This window comes from Tachyglossus aculeatus, chromosome 7 (assembly GCF_015852505.1).
Source record: "Tachyglossus aculeatus isolate mTacAcu1 chromosome 7, mTacAcu1.pri, whole genome shotgun sequence".
Lineage (NCBI taxonomy): Eukaryota > Metazoa > Chordata > Mammalia > Monotremata > Tachyglossidae > Tachyglossus > Tachyglossus aculeatus.
The window spans coordinates 55,911,451-55,931,930 of NC_052072.1; the positions used below are offsets into that span (position 1 = coordinate 55,911,451).

A 20,480-nucleotide genomic window follows, 5' to 3' on the forward strand; every position below is an offset into this window, starting at 1 on the left:
AGAGACAGCTGTGAAGCAGGGCAGCCCCCTGAGAGTCAGAGCAGCCATCTTTAGGGATGGGGAAGGCCAAGACAAGCTACCTGGGAATTTATCTGCTCCACAAAGCTCACAACTAGCTCACCAGAGCACCTCACCTGGGGAACTTTCATGTAGTGGACAAGAACAAAAAGTAAGCCAAGACATAGCCCAAAGTGGAACAAGCCCATTAGCACAACCAGGGACTCTACATAACTGTAAACAATGTAGGAGGGAGGGTTGATCCCTAAACAGGTCTTTTCAGTCATATTCATATACACAGATAGAATCTCAAAAAGAGTAGTGTCAGTAGCTGACAGTAGTTACAATAATTAATAATTATTAGTATGGTATTTGTTAAGCACTTACTACATTCCAGGCGCTGTACTAAGTGCTGCGGTGGATACAAGTTGATCAGGTTGGACATAGTCCCTGTCCCACATGGGGCTCACAGTCTTAATTCCCATTTTACAGATGAGGTAACTGAGACCCAGAAAAGTATAGTGACTTGCCCAAGGTCACCCAGCAGTCAAGTGGCAGAACCAGAATTAGAATCCATGACTTCCTGACTCCTAGGCCTGTGCTCTGTCAACTAAGACCTGCTACTTCCCCTATGCCATGCATTTGGAGGTGGCTGGTAGTTCTTAAGGGGTGGGGAAACGTGTACTGAACTTTTTTGTAGAAATATGATCTAGGCTGCAGAGTGAAGTATGAACTGGAGTGGGGAGAGACAGGAGGCAGGCAGGTCAGCAAAGAGGCTGATGCAGTAATCAAGGTGGGACAGGTAAGTACTTGGATTAATAATAATAATAACAATGTTGGTATTTGTTAAGTGGTTACTATGTGCCAAGCACTGCTAAGTGCTGGGGTGGATACAAGGTAATCAGGTTGTCCCACGTGGGGTTCACATCTTCATCCCCATTTTACAGATGAGGGAACTGAGGCCCAGAGAAGTTAAGTGACTTGCCTAAGGTCACACAGCTGACAAGTGGTGGGGCCAGGATTAGAACCCATGACCTCTGGCTCCCCAGCCAGTGCTTTTTCCGCTGAGCCATGCTGGATTAACATGGTAGCAGTTTGGATGGAGAGGAAAGGGCTGATTTTAGCAATTTTAGCAGAATTTAGTGAAAGATTGAATATGAGCTGAATTGAGGATAATGGCAAGTGTACAGTTTGTGAGATGGAGGATGGTGGTGCTGTCTATGGTTTCAGGAAACTCAGGGGAGGACAGCATTTGGGTGGGAAAATAAGAAGTTCTGTTTCTGACATGCTAAATTGGATGTGTTGATGGAACATCCAAGTAGAAATGTCTTGAAGGCAGGAGGAAATGTGAGATTGCAGAGAAGGGGAGAGATCAGGGCTAGAGATGCAGATTTGGGAATCATCCACAAGCAGGTGGTAGCTGAAGCTGTGGTATTGAATGTGTTCTCCAAGGGAGTGGGTGTAGATGGTGAATAAAAGAGGACCCAGAACTGAACCTTTCGGGATACCCACAATTAGGGTGTGGGAGGCTGAGAAGGAGCATGTGAAAGAGATTGAAAATGAGCATCCAGACAGGACAGTGTCAGTGAAGCCAAGGTTAGATAATGTTTCCAGGAGAAAGGGGTGATCATCAGTGTCGAAGGCAGTAGAGAATTCTAAGAGGATTAAATAAATAAATAAATAAATGGTATTTGTTAAGTGCTTACTGTGTGCCAAGCACTGTTCTAAGCACTGGGTAGATATAATGTAATCAGGTTGTCCCACATGGGGCTCTCAGTCTTAATCCCCATTTTCCAGATGAGGTAACTGAGGCACAGAGAAGTTAAGTGACTTGCCCAAAGGCACACAGCTGATAAGTGGGGGATCTGGGATTAGAACCCACGACCTCTGATTCCCAAGCCCATGCTCTTTCCACTGAGCATGCTACTTCAATTAGAATGGAGTACAGTCTGTTGAATTTGTCAAGAAGGAGATCATTGGTAACCTTTCAGAGGGCAGTTTCTGCAGAATGAAGTAGATGAAAGCCACGTTTGAGGAGGTCAAGGAGAGAATTGTCGCAGAGGAACTAGAGACAGAGTTGTACAGAACTTGCTCAAGGAATTTGGAGAGGAATGGTAGGAAGGAGATGGGGTGGTAACTGGAGGAAACATGGAGTCAAGAGCCTCCAAGGGGATTTCACAATTTAGGCTACTCCAGAAGTAGCCATATTCTGCATATGAATTTGTCTGGGCCAGCTTAATTGAAGCTTTCTCTAGAAACATATAGGCTCAACTCATATACGGTTAACATCATTTTGTGATATATTTGGATATTCTGCCTAAAAATCTATTTCTATTTAATACAAAGAGTAATTCAGCATAAAAGTTCAGCTAATTCAATATTTCAAACACTACCTTATATTGTATGGGCAAATTTGGAGTTATTGTTTCAGTTTAAATAGAAAACCAGGTTTGCTCGTTGCACTTGATTTAAATTAATCTCTTAGTGCTTGGCCAAGATCCAGTTTGAGAACAGTGTAAAGGAAAGTTAATCTATTGTACCTTAAGTGAAATACATCAGCCAGCACTCAATGCTCTAATTTTTTCCATATTTAAAGTTGTCAACAGTTGGAAGATATTTATTTATAGATTCAAAGGGTTAAGAATGAAGTAAATTGGCATCATTGAGGTTCAGTAATTTTTTTAGAGTAACGCATTCCTTTTCCCCCAACTAACCTATCGATTACTCAGATTTCATTTTATTTTCCTCTTTTTTTGTTACTCTTTTTCCCACTTCTTTCTTCCTTTCTCACTGCTTAAAGGACCACAGAAAATAAACTTGAGTTGAGGTACTTGTTAGGAGTATAATTCAACACAACATATTAAGCTATGATTTCTACTGACTGGGAAGAAATATAAAGCATTTTGAGCAGGTTCTAATTTGTGCCCTTGAAACTGAAACATTATTAACTGTACTGCTTTCCTTCATCTTTGCTTCATTTTACCTAATCGTCTAACTGTTCTGCTTTTCCAAATCGCTCCCATCATTCTTCCATCCTCTTCACCTAACATCCTCATCAATCAATTCATTCATTCATTCATATTTCTTGAATATTTACTGTGTGCAAAGCACTGTACTAATCACTCATACTGAGTGCTTATTGTGTGCAGAACGGTGCTCATAACTGAGGATAGATCCTTGTAATGTTGGTGAATTTGGTTGACCTCTCTGTTTTTGATTTTGGTTTGTTGTTGTTGTTGCTGTTGTTTTGAGATTTGTTAAGCACTTACACAAGATAATCAGGTTGGACACCATTTCTGTCCCACATAGGACTCACAGTCTTAATCCCCGTTTTGCAGATGAGGGAACTGAGGCACAATGACGTGACTTGCCCAAGGTTACGCAGCAGACAAATGGTGGAGCCAGGGTTAGAACCCAGGTACTCTGACTCCCAGGTACTCTGACTCTGACTCACTTTTTACATGATATGGTTTCCACTATTCATTCATTTCATTCAATCATATTTATTGAGCACTTACTGTGTGCAGAGCACTATACTAAGCACTTGGGAAGTACAAGTTGGCAACATATAGAGACGGTCCCTACCCAACAGTGGGTTCACAGTCTAGAAGGGGGAGACAGACAACAAAACAAAACATATTAACAAAATAAAATAAATAGAATAGTAAATATGTACAAGTAAAATAGAGTAATAAATCTGTACAAACATATATACAGGTGCTGTGGGAAGGGGAAGGAGGTAGGTGGGGGGATGGGGAGGGGGAGAGGAAGGAGGGGGATCAGTCTCGGAAGGCCTCCTGGAGGAGGTGAGGCCATGCTGCCTCCTTATGTCCCAATCTTTGAACAACTTTGGCTCAAAGACAGCAATTCCTGTCTCAATTTCTGAATTCCCAATATCTGACCAACAGGCTTGTCTGTTGCAGTGGCTTTCCAACAGGCATCTACTATGTCAAGAGGAAGCAGTGTGTGGCCCAGTCAGAAGAGCACAGAGCTGGGAGTCAGAGGACTTGGGTTCTCATCCTGGCTCTGTTGAGTGGTCTTGGGCAAAGATAATTAATTGTGTCACATTCCCCTTATCTGTAGAATGGGGATTAAATGCCTACTTTCCCTCCTACTTAGCTTGCAATCCTCATATGGGACAGGTACTGGGTCCTACCAGATTATCTTGAATCTAACCTAGTGCTAATACAGTGCTTGGGGTATAGTAAGGGCTTAATAATTATCACTATTATTATTATTAGTAGTAGTAGTAGTATTAGGTTCTTTGAGTCCAGGCTTCACCATGTATTTGAAATGTTTCATCTGCCTTCTTTTCTCATTTCTCACTTCTTAAAGAAAAGGATCACAGGAAATAAACTAGAACATATGTATTTGCCTGACATATTATTCAACTCAATGTATTAAGCTATGATTTCTACCCGCTGGGACGAAAGACAAAATATTTTCAGCAAGCTCGTATCTGTGCCCTAGAAACTGAGAGGCATTATTAACTGCCCTGCTTTGCTTCATCTTTGCTTTATTTTACCTAATTGTCTAACCATTCTGCTTTTCCAGATCGCTTCCAGTATTCTATCCTCTTCACCTTTCTAACACCCCCTTCAATCAATCAATCAATTGTATTGAGTGCTTACAGAGCTGTGGCTTGGGTATCCTGTGGTTATCCATTCATTTCACTTGTCGCCCCCAGCTAACTCTGTTGTATTGTACTCTCCCAAGCACTCAGTACAGTGCTCTGTGTATAAGTGCTCAATAAATGCAGTGGATTGATTGATTGATTCAGCACTGGGGAGCAGACTTCATTGTTGGTAATCTTGCCCGGCCACTGATATCAAGTGGTTAGTAGGTGGCTCTGAACCTGCTCCAGAGGCTCAAAGTGTCTTCGGAAGTTGACCCATGTCTTACAGCCATGAGAAGGGTCAGACAAACACAACAACTGTCTTACACAATTTGAATTTGATGTGGAACTTGATGCCATGTTGTTACCGTACTCCAATTTGCAGCCTCCTGAAGGCCAATCTGGCCTTTTTGATTCCCTAATTTGTCTCTTTGTCTATCTGCATTGCTGTGATGCTGGTGAAAACCTTGGCTATTTGTGGGGTTTCCTGGACATAGGCTGGTATGTGATTTCCTTTCTCTTCAGATTTACTGTCACACAATAGCACTGTGCTACCTCTGCAAAGTGATTCATACATATTTAGTAATTTAATTTTTTAACACAAAACAACTTTCTGCTTTTCTATACATGTAGATGCATACAGCTGTCTTTCATCTGTGAAGATGACACTATTTTTGAAGATGCAATCTGTTCAGGCTTGTGGTGTGGCTAAAAAGATCCAAGGTCTGACAGCACTCAGTGAAGCGGCATGGCTTAGTGGATAGAGCACAGGCCTGGGACTCAAAGGAACCTGGGTTCTAATCCCAGCTCTGCCACATGTCTGCTGTGTGACATTGGGCAAGTCACTTCACTTCTCTGGGCCTCAGTTACCTCATTTGTAAAATGGAAAGTGAGACTGTGACCCCCACATGGGACAGGGATTAGGTTCCATCTGATTTGCTTTTGTATCTACCCCAGCTCTTAGTACAGTGCCTGGCACATAGTAAGCACTTAATACAATTATTATGATTATTATTATTATTATTATTATTATTAATAGCAATTAGAGTTCTCAAATTGTGGGAATCCACAAAATAATCACTAATCTTGATGAAAGAGGTTGTTTCTCTTGGTCATGTATGGAAGATGCTTGGATGCTTTATTTGTTCTTACCCACACTGTGTATGTGAGTGTGCATGTGTGAGGTGGGGGGAAGGTGGGTTTTTTTTTAATTTTCTTGGTTGGTACCTAACTGAAATAGCACTAAAAATTTGCATTAGATAAGGGTCTTGAGTTACTATCTACAGAAACCATCCCTTCCCTGTAGACTGTAAATCCCTTGTGGTCAGGGATCACATCCACCACCTCTATTGTATTGCTTGCAGTGCTCTGCACACAATATGCGCTCAATAAATACCAGTGTTTGGTTGATGAATTGGATTTGGCAAATAGAAATTCAATTCAAGACAATTATATGTTTCAGAGGGGCTAAAGGCTAACCCTTTGTCATGCTATATTAGCAAACTGGCATTATCTAAAGAAATGATTACCTAAAAAAATGATAAATCCAGGTGGGGTTATATTACATTCTCAGACCTAATCAAAAAGATAGTTAACATCCTCCCAGCATACTCAAGTGAGATTCCTATTCACTGAGTCAAAAGTTCAGTATTAACTATAAAAGTACTTAAGAATCATTGATACGGCAGTTGATAAATAGCCCAAGTTCAATATTAACTATAAAAGCACTCAAGACTCATCCTTGGGAAGCTGAAAAATAGGAAGTGGGGGAATACTCAGTTAACAATGAGATGTGTGAGTAATAACACTGTTGGGCCAGAAACTGGTTAATGTTTCAGGGAATAATGAATTATCAAGAAAGAGTGCTTCAGAAGATAGAAATTATGTTACCAGACTCAAGTTACACATCATTAATTTGGAAGAATTAAAAATGTTACTTGTTGGCTACCGGAAGAGCAAATCAAATGGATGGTAGTACAAAGGGAGGTTTCTATTTTTCATTTTCTTCTTTTCTTATTATTATTTTATTTGTATTCCTTTTCTTGGCAAGCTTTGCTAATATTGCTAGAGATGTGTTTTTTCTTAAATCATTATGCACACTCACCTACAAGATGATTTAATTAGCTCATTCCCACTGAGGATGATAAAGTGTGGGAATTAAACATCATTTGTGGCTAGTCTGAATCCGTCATTTATTTTTAAAATGAATTTTTCAATACACATTACACATTTTCATGGCCTCAGGCTAGGGGAAAAAAGAAAAACATTTTTCTAGGAAAGAAAGAAAATAACAGTTACAGTTGAAACTCTGCCACAGAGGAGGTGGTCCTTCTAGACATAGTAAACCAGTTGACCTCAGCCTCAGTTTTTGAGGAAGTAACCTCTGTGGTCAAAACTATGCATGGCCCTATCCTCAGTACTTGCAAATGTATGTATATTTCATTTGTATATTCAATCATTCATTTAGTCATGTCACCCAGACATATTTGATCTACTTTCTGTTGTATGTTTGGTTTTCCTCCTGCTCTTCTCCCAGAATGAAAAAAAAAATTGCATTTATTGAGCATAGACTGTGTGCAGAAGACTGTAGTAAGTGCTAGCATGCATGGAATAGAAATTGGTATATGTGTTCCCTGATCTTAAAGAGCTTACAATCTAGTGGGGATGCATAATTATTTACTGTAATGAAGAAGTGGTTTTAACAAGTAAATGGAAATTTGACTAAGCAATAGATTCTCTAATGAACATGAAGAAACAACAAAGATAAAACAAATCAGTTGCAGAAGGCCCAAAGCTCAATTAATAATCAGTTTGTATCTACATACTTATTTTTACACTCAAAGAATGGATTTAGATAGTTTTTTTGAATTTTAAAAAACCCATCCAACAATCGCTTTCAAAGCTTCTCTTTAAGAGATGCCTAAAGGGGGGAAGAGCAGTAAGGGGATAGTCAGTAGAAGGATGTAATTTATGCTCAATGTGTCCATGCTGACTAAACCTTTTTGAAGAATTTTACACATTTTTGCTCAGAAAAACCACAAATGGTTTTGGTAAAATTTGGAGTCACAGAGGGAAAAGATAGGAGAATTAGGCCATAGAAAGTTTCCCAAAAGAGATTGAAAAAGGATACACCAGACATGAATAGCATAATACCATTTAAAATGACTTCAAAAATGGTTTGAATAGGGGAATACTTAAATTACATTGGAATATTCAGTTTTAATCTTTTTCTGGAAGCAATGAGGAACAACAAAGATAACACAATATTTAATTGTAATCTTCACGTTAAAGGGAGGGAAAATTGCAGCATTCGTCTAAATAGAAGAAAAGCTGATGACAAAAAAAAGTTAATTGTTAGAAGGTATCGGTTTGGAAAAACATATGATGCTTTAATAAGTAATGGTTGTTAAGATCGGGAGACTATTTAAGGACTTCATAAAGGAATGGGAAATGCCTACAAGACTAATGAGGATGATCCTGGAGAGAAATTAGGTAAACGTTAGCTATCTCAGTCAGATAATAAGAAACTAGTAATGGGGGGAAACTAATTAACTCGAGGAGTCACCACATGCAATTTCTTGGAGTCTCAAGGAAATTCAGGAATCTCAATAGCTTAAGAGAAAATTAGGGATCTGGCTTAAGGCGATGAGTAAAACGTTTGAGTATATCTTTTTATAATAGGAAAATGGGTTTCTGAGACTAGAGACATACAAAAAAGTAAGTAAAAGTATAAAATTGTTTGCTCTCAAGCACAAAACACAGGATTGATAGCAGGCACAGAAGATCCAGTATATTTTTGAGGGAGAGAGAAGGGAGAGAGTTATGCTTTTTATAACATGTTCTTACTTATGGTAAGACCCTATGAATATAGGTGTAAGAGAAGGGGTGGGGCAGGGTGTATTTAAGTGCTTATGGATTTGGAAAAGGTGAAATAGTAGTTGGGAAGAAAATAGGCTGGGGAGATAAATATCACAGTGATATTGATGATGGTGATTTGTTGCTATTAGCATTATTTTTATTATACTATTTGTTAAGCACTTAATTAATTAATGATGGTATTTGTTAAGCACTTACTATGTGCTAAGCACTGTTCTAATGTGTCAGGCACTGTATTAAACACTGAGGTAGATATAAAATGATCTGGTTGGATACAGTCCATGACCCACATGGGGCTAACAGCTTTAATCCCCATTTTACAGATGTGGTAACTGAGGCACAAAGAAGTGAAGTGACAAGTCCAGGATCACACAGCAGACACATGACAGAGCCAGGATTAGAACTCAGGTCGTCTGACTCACAGGCCCGTGGTCTTTCTACAAGCCCATGCTGCTCTATCATTATTATTAACTTAGGTACCAGATAATCAGGTCAGGTAGAGTCCCTGTCCCTCACAGGGCTCAGAGCTTAATGAAAGTGAGATTAAATTCCCTCTGTCACAGTTTTCAGGAATAGTGAGATTGGCAGAGCACAGTTCAGGTTTTTGACCTTCAGTTCAATAGTGGTTCAGAGGGATTTAGGCAGACCTTGCTCAGGGTCTGAAAGATTATCATCTTCATTATTTTGTGAGCACCTACTATTTGTGAAATACTCTCCTGGGGATTTAACAGATTTACAGCATTATCCTTGACTCCACCCTTTCCTTCAGTTGCCATAGCCAGTCTGTCACCAACTTGTTGGTTTTTTCCTCCACAACATTTCTAGTATTCACCCTTTCCTCTGTATCCTGAGAGCCTCCGTGTTCCAGACACTTGTCCTACCCAGACACTTGACAACTGCTTCAGCCTAGTCACCAGTCACCCTGTCTCCAGTTTCCCCCCTCTCCACTTCTTACTTCATGCTGTTCCCTGGACTATTTCCAGAGTGTTCTTGTCTCTCCCACCACTGTTAAAGTTTATGCCCTCTCTGGATTGTAAACTTGTTGTGGGAAGGGAACAGGTCTATCAACTCAGTTGTATTGTACTCTCCCAAGTGCTTAGTACAGTGCTCTGCACACAGTTAAGTACTCAAATACAATATATTGATTGATTTGAAACTCCTTTCCCATCCAGTAGACCACTGCCCTCCCCAACTTCAAAATCCTTCTGAAATCATATCCCCAGCAGGAGACCTTCCCTGATTAATTTTAACATGCCCACTTTCTATCCCCTCCAGATAGATGTCACTTCAACACTAAGTCCTCACATGCCAACCATAGTATTTATGAACATATCTTTGTACTATATTGCTTCCTCCTAGCTGTAATTATTTTAAGTGTCTGACTCCCCTGCTACCTTCTTGAACTTCTGACTGTAAGCTCATTATGGGTAAGGAATATGTAATAATAATAATAATATTTCTTAAACACTTACTATGTGCCAAACACTGTTCTAAGCGCTGGGGTAGATACAGGGTAATCTGGTGGGCCGACGTGGGGCTCACATTTTTAATTCCCATTTTACAGATGAGGTAACTGAGGCACAGAGAAGTTAAGTTACTTGCCCAAGATTACAGAGCAGACAAGTGGCAGAGCCGGGATTAGAACCCATGTCCTTTGACTCCCAAGCACATGCTCTTTCCACTAAGCCATGCTGCTTCTCATACTCTCCCAAATGCTTAGTACAGTGCTCTGAACACAGTAAGGGCTCAATAAATAAGATTTATTGGTTATTGTATTCTCCCCAAGTGCTAAGAACAGTGCTCTACACAAAGTAGTCACTCGATAAATACTGTTGCTTGACTGACTGAAGTGTTATTCTGCACACATCTCTCCACTACTCAGAAATCTTCAATGGTTACCCACTATGCTCTACATCAAATAGACCATTCATTTTAAAGCACTCCTTCAATTCTTCCCTCCTCCCCCTATTGATTCAATCTCTTCTCCCGCTACAACCTCACACTCTTTGTTTCTCTCGAACTAATCTATCCACTGTGCCTCACTCTAGTTTCTTCCATCTCTGACCTCTTGCACATACCTTTCCTTCTGAGGAAACTCCCTTTCCTTTCATAACTGCCAGGCCACAGGTCTCCCATTTTCAAAGTCTAATAATCCTACGCAACCCCTCCACCATCGTTGACACTGTGGACTTCCTCCTTCTACATACCATGGATTGATTAATTTGATTCATTTCTCCTCTCCCCTAGTTTCATCTCCACAACAATAATAACAATAATAATAATATTAGTATTTGTTAAGCATTTACTGTATGCCAAGCACTGTTTTAAGCACTGGGGTAGATACCAGGTAATCAGGTTGTCCCACATGGGGCTCACAGTCTTAATCCCCATTTTACAGATGAGGGAACTGAGGCCCAGCGAAGTTAATTGACTTGCCCAGAGTCACATCTGACAAGTGACTTGCCCAGAGTCACATCTGACAAGTGGCAGAGGCAGGATTAGAACCCATGACCTCTGACTCTCAAGCCCATGCTCTTTCCACTAAGCCATGCTGCTTCTCCACCCACTGTGCCCCATAACCAGCTATGAACTAATGTACTCACAACCACCTTTAGCACTTTTGTACATTCTATAAATTATATATTACAAATTAAAATCACATTAATACTATATTGGTTTCATTTTAGTCAGTAAGGTTTTCTTCATACCTGCTTGATATTATCATTACTAATAATAACAATAATAATGGTATTAAATGTATGCTCTGTGCTACTCTGCTAAGTTCTGGGGTTGATACAAGCTAACCAAATTGGATACAGTCCTGCCGCACAAGTATGCCACAGTCGAAGACGGCAGGAGAATGGGCATTTTTTTGCTATTTTGCAGATGAGGGAACTGAGGAACAAAGAAGTTAAATGACTTACTGAAAGTTACGCAGCAGGGCAGTGGCAGGCATTAGAAGCCAGGTTTCCTGCCTTCTAGTCCCATGCCAAGTATCACAGAAATAAAGAAGGTTGGACACTACACTTCCTTGGAATACATTGTCAAGTCTGAATCTTGTTATTATATTGTTCTTCGCTTTGTCTCCCAGAGGATCAGCTGGATTTCTTTAATGAGGTTTTTTTTTTTACCTCCTTGTCTATCATCACATTGTAAAGAAGGTTAGACACCCCTCCATTTGCCTGTACATTTTCAGTTTTGTCTGGATATTGATGCCATTCTGCATTTGGCTATTTTTGATGCCATTTTCTATCTTCTTGTCTCTCTGCAGCATTGGACAACATGCTACCCAGGTAATATAATCCAGTTAGAGTATCTACTTTGTGAGTAGGGCTGAATAATGTTTCATGTTCATCTATGTGCCTTGTTTGGTGTATGCCTCCAGAGCAGAATCATTAGGGTTTAGGAACTCTCCTAAGAGTTACTCAAAGACTTTTACTGATTCTCCCAGCCATGCCAATAAAGTTTCCTTAAAAACTTAAAGTATATATTTTCTTGCCTTTCATAATTCACCACCTCCAACACTTCTTCATTTTGACTCCTCCATAAAATATTAATCCCCAGATTTTTAACTGTAATTCCTGATTTTTAATTCAAAAACATTGCAAAAATTTTTCCATGTAGTTTAACTATGGGCCCCCAAGTTTCTTAACCCAAATGTCCATAAGCCTTATTACACTTGACGTTGTGATGAAAGATGTTCTTTCATTTCTGTCTCTATTTCCTCTCAAGCAATTTTTGTCTGATTTATCCCAACCTTTATATTGACTATATCTCCTAATTTACCGAGCTTCACGACCAATCTATCATGTGTTTCTGTCTTCCCTTCACTTTCAATTTATCCAGACTAGGGAAGGGATCCTTAGTTTCCTTTTCTGTGTTTCACTTCCTGTGAACCCCACTGTTCCAGGTTTAAAATTTCTGTTCCAAATAGGCTTTTAATAAATAGCATTTTTTGATCCTTTGGGCTGCTTCTCTGCCACTGCCATCAAAATTCCCTCCTATTCCACTTCTCCTCTGGGACATGCAGATCCTCCCTCTGCTTGTCCAATTGCAAGAGACGACCTTTGAAACTTAACTTGAGACATTAATATAAATAAATAAATAAATAGATAGATAGATCGATAAATAAATAAATAAATTTACAGATTTATACAGAAATGCTGTGGGGCAGGGAGCGGGGGGAAACTTGAAACTTGGTACCCACTCCACCCCCTCACCATCTTCTGCATGTTAAAATATACAAAATCAGCCTGTAAATAACATCAGAGGTATCACCCCCAGCTTCCAGCCCATCAAATCAGTTTTGTGATATCAATCCCCTCTCTCCATAGAGTAAGAAAGAAGGTTGTAATTACCTGGTCTGTTCTCTCCCTTATATGGTGAGCTCCCGTGGAACAGGGATGTGTCCAAAGTGATTATCTTGTATCTGTCCCAGCACTTAGTACAGTACTTGGCTCAATAAAACATTGAACAAATACTATTACTGTTATCATTATTATTGTTAATACTACTTATAGTAATAATAATAAAAAGATGCACTGAGAAACCTGAGCAGAGCTCTCAGAACTGAGTTCTGACATACTCTCAGTAAAAAGTAAAAAAAAATGAAAGGAGTGCCTGGAGCAAGCTTCTTGGGGGCAGGGATCATATCTACCTTGTTTACTATACTGTACTATCCCAAGCACTTAGTACGGTACAGTAAATACCACTGTTTGATTGGTATGATGAGAACCAGGGCAATATTTGTCCTTGAAACCAAAGTCAGAGAATGTTTGAGGCAGGAAAGTATGGTCTGTGGCGTTTCACAGCAGAAAAGTTGAGGAAGATTAGAAAAAGGGAAAGAACCATTAGCTTTGGCCAGAAAGAAGCCTTCCTAGACTTGGTACAAATGCAGTAGATCTGACTTTTGTTTAATCGACTTATGAGACTAATTTACATGTGTTAATGCGATCCTAGACATCTTATCAAAGTCATTATCCCTGTAACAAGGGATTTTTTTGTCTTGTTTAATCAGCTGAGTTAAAAGGGAGGATGTGCAAGAAACTGTTAGAAACAATGAGTGACTGGATCTAGTTTAAAGCTGCAGATTGTCAGTTTATAGTTCTGCAGTTTTTATGTTATACAAAATATCAAGAAAATTGATCACTGTAATGGAGAATGGATAATAAAAATAATGAAAAAATTTTAAAACCCTGGATATTTTATTTAAGAAAAACTGGCAGTTGCTTAGTTATTGCAGGTGAAAAATACAACATACTGTGTCGACTAATTTCTCAGGTGTTTAAGTCTGTCTTTAGAACCCATAAGTTTCAGGAGATGGTTACAGACATAGTTTATTATCCATTACTAATCAAGTGATTCTGTTGTTGTAATAAACTAAAAATGGTAAAATATTAAAGCATTCAACATACGTATTTTTACATTGAAAGAACATTTGAAATCCACTATTTAAAGTGGACCCATCTGTCTTTAACAAGCTCATTAGAAGGGGTCAGCCAGGCAGGACTCATGACCTATTTGCGACCTATTTGTGTCCTGAGGTGAAAAGAAAGCCTTCATGGAAAAAAGATAATTCAACGTGATGCAAAACATATTTAGGATTTTGACAGCAAATATTTCATTTGAAAGGCATTTATTTCATTCAAAATGCAAGTAGTTGTTGGGTTCACAGAGACCTTAATGAGAGCTTAAAATGGGCATTAGCTTTGATCTGAAAATTAGGGTTAATAATACTTTTAATACCCACCTCTTTATTTGATGGGGATGATGAGGATAAAATGAGATCACTGGTATCAAAGCACTTAGGGAAAAGGAAAGTATATTACAAGTAATACAAAATACAACATCATTGGGAGTAACAAGGGAGGAAAAAGGATTTTAAATGTCTGAAACAAGTGGGAGCAGTTTTGGTTGAGGGAGTCAAGAAGGGAGAAAGGGTAGTATTCTTTTGATAACCAATAAAAGAGTTGCAATTGGAGCGGGTAAATGTAAAGGGGCAAGGGTCAGCATGATTTTTGCCTTTCCACACTAAGATAACCCTGCTGAGTGAGAGCAGGATTACAGGAACTGGCCTCAACAAAGTCAAGTTCTTCCATAAGTGAGCAGACTGCATGGCTGCCTGACTTTCCGGGCCATCTGAGGAGAGTCAAGTATTCCTGAGCCCATCTTCCTCTGAAGCTCCATGAAGTCTCAACAAGCCCAACCTGGATTTGTCTGTTCAGGGTTCTGCTGAGCTCCTTGAAATAGAGGACAAGCTTTGTGAAGTTTAGACCTATTCTTAATTTGCCTTCTATGGCTGCAGATCACAGGAACTCAGGTGGGCTAGGCTAATTTTCAATGAGTCTGGAACCTAACCCCCCCTTTCCAGTGCAAAACTAGATCCACATAGTACAGATTTACCTTGTTCTGGCTTTTTGTCTCAGAACCCCTAGTATAAGCTTAATACAGATTTACCTTATTCTGGCTTTTGTCTCAGAACCCCTAGTATAAGCCTGTCAGTAAGTACAGTATTAGTATAAGTACTAGTATAAGCCTAATAATTACTCATTTAAATTCCTGTCTTCTAAAAAGCTTGTTACTTGGATGTTAAATGCCTCTATGCAATTCACCCCAAATAGCAATGTGCTATTTCATTTAATAAATGAACCCTACAGCTGGTTCGCTTCTCCAATAAAATTCAATTTTCCTTAATATTAAAAAATTGAGAAATACTTCTTCTCTTTCTCTCATTTTCCCCCATATCCTCTTGATTCTTCACCAGATAGATTAGCGGGCTGAAACTGGACTTAAACCATTTGAGTTGAACCATCCAGTTCTGATGATTTTATATTTTCAAATACTGAAAACTTTAATTTTAATTAAATTTCTTTCTGCATTATAGATAAAAACAATAATATACTGAAATCAACATGCTTTGTCTTACAATGTAAAGCTGTCTCTGAAATCTTTGGTCCACTAAATATTCTTAAAGTGTACAATGAAAAGTTGCACCCTTCCCTACTACTTCCTCTCCTTTCCTCTCCTCCTCCTCCTCCCCACCCCATCACCCGCTCTATCCCCTTCCCCTCCCCACAGCACCTGTGTCTATTTGTACATATTTATTACTCTATTTTATTAATGATGTGTACATAGCTATAATTCTATTTATTCTGGTGGTATTAACACCTGTCTATTTGTTTTGTTATCTGTCTCCCCCTTCTAGACTGTGAGCCCATTGTTGGGTAGGGACCACCTGTATATGTTGCAGACTTGTACTTCCCCAAGCACTTAGTACAGTGCTCAGCACACAGTAAGTGCTCAATAAATATGATTGAATGAATGAATGGACTTCCTCAACTTAAGTCTTAGCAATGTTCTTTCAGTAGACAGTTATTCAAGTCTTATAGGCTTTTCAGAAACAAACGCTTTGACTGGCCTATTTACATGGAAAATAAGCTTCAGATCCAGAAATAAGCACTTTTTGATGTGGAAGCATTCATATTATTCTTCTTTGAATCAGTGGTGGTTAAAAGTAGATGAAAAGGGGAAAAAATGGATAGTTATAGGGGGAGAGGAGCTTCAAACAGTTTGTAAAAAAAAAAGGAGCCAGATATTTTGTTTCTACTTTTAATCAAAAGTCTTACTGACAGCAAGTAATTCGAAGTCCTCGTTAATACCTCAGCAGCCCCCGAATGGGCTATCATCTGCAATCAATGTCGTCACGCCCCAGTTCTTTGAGCCAGAAGCACTGTGGGAATCAGAGTAATGTTTTCTAGCCACCAGTCTCTGATTATAATCCTTGCTATATATTAGTGGTCCAAGCACCTTAATGCACTGTGTACCCAGCCAAAGTTTTGAAAAGATTATTTGTTGCCTTTCCACTTCTTGAAAATGATAGAAGGGGAAATTTTGAAACCACTCCTTTTCTTCTTAGGTCCCTCTCTGAGTCTGTGATTTCACATCCAGCACATAATAATTTTTTCAGGTGCAGAGAAGACAAGATTTTAGAGTATCAGAATTAGAATATCCTCTAAAGAAATAGATATAAAATATTTTAAGAAAAACCTATTTAGAAAACAATTCTAGAATATTTTCTAAATACTCTGTTAAAGGGTCACATGCTCTCCAAATTAAAAATAGGAGTGACTTTTTTTGATACAAGTATGGATTTTAAATGAGGAGAACATGAATATTTAATACACCAAAGCTGTATTATTCTGCCTAAATTATAAAATATATAATTTATATTCACATTTTACCTACATACAAAGTGCTTGCATAGCACATCAGTCCTTAGTATGTTATGAAAACTCTTATTTTCACTTGAGGACAAAGTTTATTATGGAAGGTGAATAATTATTGGAACTAATGTGAAATTATGGACAAGGATGACCAGCTTTGTTTAGACTGATCCATTTTCCTGCTAGCTAGAAATACATAACTTAAATCTGCAAATAGCAAATACTACGAGAAACACCTCATGCCATTAACTCTTGCAATAGCAGCTAATGTCTCATGTAATTGAGAACTCCATTTGGGGGATAATGGATTCTTTTAAATCTTATCTGGTTGGTCTTTCCATGTTTTGTTGCTTATTTTATGTAGAAAATTCTTATTTTACAGAAACTTTAAGGCCCTGAATATATGGATAAAATTATTATAGTGGCTTTGGCAGCGAATAAGTAGATGATGAATGGACTGACCTGAATGAAGGGAGGATTTAAACCAGCCATAAACTTCTCATTGGTTTCTGAATAAAACTTAGCTAGTCAGTATTACTCTAAGTAATCTGCCATCTGGAATCTTTCAGAGAGCAGTGTCAGTCAACTAAGCCAGGTTTTAAGATATGGGTCAATGGGATCGTCTGGTCACCCGTGTCGGAGATCAAAGGCAGTGTCAAAGTCAAAATCACAGAGCCAGGTACCATCTCAGAATGTATTCAGCATGCAAGTCCAGCTGTATTTTGAAATTGCACCTCTGTGATGAAGGTGAGAGAGTGAACTATATTACCTACCAAGCAGCAAGTATAATTATTGTGGTGTTTTTTCCTGTACACTTTTGAAACCTCAATGACTGTTGGAATAAAATGATATGCTCCTGAAACTATCAGAGAAAAATCCATTCTGAAATGGCCCATTGGGACATTTTGAAATGCATCTCATTTAATTTAGAAAGAGCACTGGCTTGCAAAGCCTGGCAAAATTTAGCCTTTGCACTACCAATATTCTGGTTTTAGTACATTTGTCAGGTCCTTAGAATGACTGAAATATGCCTGTATACAATTCTGTGTTAAATGTTTCACTGTCTATAATTCAAATTACTTTTTCCTTCTGGTTAACTCCCAAACTGATTTGTGCTTCTGTTTTTATTCTAAATACCCAAACCAACATATCATTATGGAAAAAATGAGAAAGGAAAAGGGATTGATTTAAAGGGGATTTTTTTTCCCACATCCTTACCACAGAATATCAAAGCTCTGGAGATGGAGTAGAGAAACTAAAGTGAAACCTGCATCTTGTTTCCATCCAATTACTTTTGACCATTAGAGATTTTACTTTAGGCTGCCTAATGTAAGGGAAAAGGAAAGTCATGATGATCACTCACTTAAATGAAAATTATGGAGTCAACTAATCAGATGACAATTAGGTTTGGCTGCCATGATATTTTCAATTTGATTTTCTTTTTTTCTTTTTCCCACTTAGGAATATAACTGGCAAGTTTCCTGATTACCCTGATGAGGAAGAAGGTGGTTCCGCTGTTATTTTTGCTCAAAAGACCCCACAAGAGGTACGTCATTGTCAAGTTAATATACAAATAAATGGGAGCAGAAGAGTGAAGTCATCAAGGTTATTATTCAAAAACATCTTTGTTCAAATCATTGTCTATGGTATTTTGGGATAGCATTTTTAAAATACACAATTTCACTTTTTATTCTCAATTGCTCCGTCTAAGGAGACTCACGTCCATTTGTTGCTTTTTGCTATATTTTTTATTAGATTTCCTCAAGTGAAGAAAAAAATATTCCCACAGCTCTGGATGGCACTTGCCAGATGTAAATAAATTCAGTGAAAACCGGTTACTGCTGATCCCAATGGGCCATTTCTCATATTTTTCCACGCTTTGCCTACCTCATCTGAACAGTGAAGTCAGTAGGATCTTTACACTTTCGATGAGCTCTGAAGGGGTTCTGTTTTTGTCATTCCACTTACTTCTTCCATGCCATAGCATATTCATTCCATCATAAGCAAACAAAGAGGATTTCTCCTGTCACCAGTTTTGCAGGTGCTGACACTTGGGATATTTTTGTAGGAGTGGGAGCAGAAATTTTAAAGGAGTGGAGGAAAATAAAGTCAATCAGGACTAGGGAAAAAGGGAATGAGAGTGAAGTTTGGAAAAGTTTGGGAAGCAGCATAACTAGTGGAAAGAGCATGGGCCTGGGAGTCAGAGGACCTGTGTTCTAATCCTGACTCTGCCACTTGTCTGCTGTGTGTCATTGGGCAACTCACTCAACTTCTCTGTGACTCAGTTAACTCATTTTTAAAATGGGGATTGGGACTCTGGGCCCCATGTGGGTCCTGGACGGTGTCCAAACTGATTGGCTTGTGTCTACCCCACCACTTAGTAGAGTGCCTGACACATAGTATGCACTTAAATTCCTTTAAAAACTATGTCATTGATTTATTCAAAAGAATAGTTCTGAATCTATATCAAGAGGGCCAGGCCCAGGCATTGAATCCTAACGTAGTAGATATAGGGCATTTTAAAAAATTACCTTGGTCCTTACCCAAGGAGTACATAGGCACAATCGATAAATGGTATTTATTGAGTACTTACTGCATGCAGAGTTCTTTCCTACGGACTTGGGAGAGTAAAATACATTCAAGTTGGTAGGCACGATCCCTGCTCTCAAAGGGGTCTAGTAGATGCACTACCAGTTTTATCACCTGTGGTGGCATAATTATCTAGACCAGGGATTGGCAACCCATGACTCTGAGCCCACTATTGGGTAGGGACTGTCTCTAATGTTGCCAACTTGTACTTCCCAAGCGCTTAGTACAGTGCTCTGCACACAGTAAGCGCTCAATAAATACGATTGATGATGATATCTGGCTCATTGTTACATATAGGCCGTTCGCGAGCACTTGGCACCTGAAAGTGCAATGCTATTAGTGTCGTCCTCACAGATTTGAGAGCAGGGAGGAGCTTGTCTGCCTCTCCATTCCTCTGAGCTGGAAAGTGGCCAAAGGAGAGTCAAAATGGCAACTGCATTCATTGCCCTCTGATGACAGGATGTGGCTGTACCCAATAGGAGGCCGCTAGGGTTCCCCGCCTGTCTCACCAGATGACAGAGAGAGGTGGGGCTGCTCTTGTCACTTCCTCTCTCTTCTCACCTTCTCCAGCCCCCATGTAAGCAGCAGTAGGGCTGAGGCAGGCTAGCCAAGGTGGGCAGGGATAGGGGCCACTCACTTCCTGGCGTGCTGAGGGCAAAAGCAGCCCAGATTCTGGGCACTGGGTCCCGCACATACTGACTGTGGCCATGGCGGGAGGGCAGGGGGAAATAGAGCAGCCCCAGTGCTGGGCACCATGGGCACTTTTCACAGTACCATGTCCAGAGCAGCAGTGGCTCCAGAAGGAACAGGAAGGAGTGAGTGAGATGGCAGGCACCGGGCTTTACAATGATAGCCCTCACCCTCCTGCATGGCCCAGTGGATCGAGCATGGGCCTGGGAGTCTGAAGGGCTTGGGTGCTAATCCTGGCTCTGCAGCTTGTCTGCTATGTGACCTTGGGCAAGTCACTTAACTTCTCTGGGCCTTGGTTACCTCATCTTTAAAATGGGGATTAAGACTGTGAGCCCCATGTGGATAAATCCTTTTATTACCATTTTGTATTCTTCTTAGTTTATGGATCTAGCCCCATCTAGGCTGTGGTGATATATCAACTTTTGTTATGCCTTTTAAAATTAAGGTTTATCTCTTCTGGTTCCTCTTTGTTACTGTATCTCTTTCTATGC

General features: G+C 39.4%; 1 protein-coding gene across 1 annotated transcript in view; it reads left to right on the forward strand.

Moving 5' to 3' along the window:
* IQCA1 (IQ motif containing with AAA domain 1) overlaps window positions 1-20,480 on the forward strand; it is a 260,984-nt gene that overhangs the window by 82,433 nt on the left and 158,071 nt on the right. Inside the window, exon 7 of the mRNA XM_038749256.1 lies at window positions 18,172-18,256. Coding sequence (XP_038605184.1) covers window positions 18,172-18,256 — 85 coding nt within the window. The remainder of the gene's footprint in view (window positions 1-18,171; window positions 18,257-20,480) is intronic.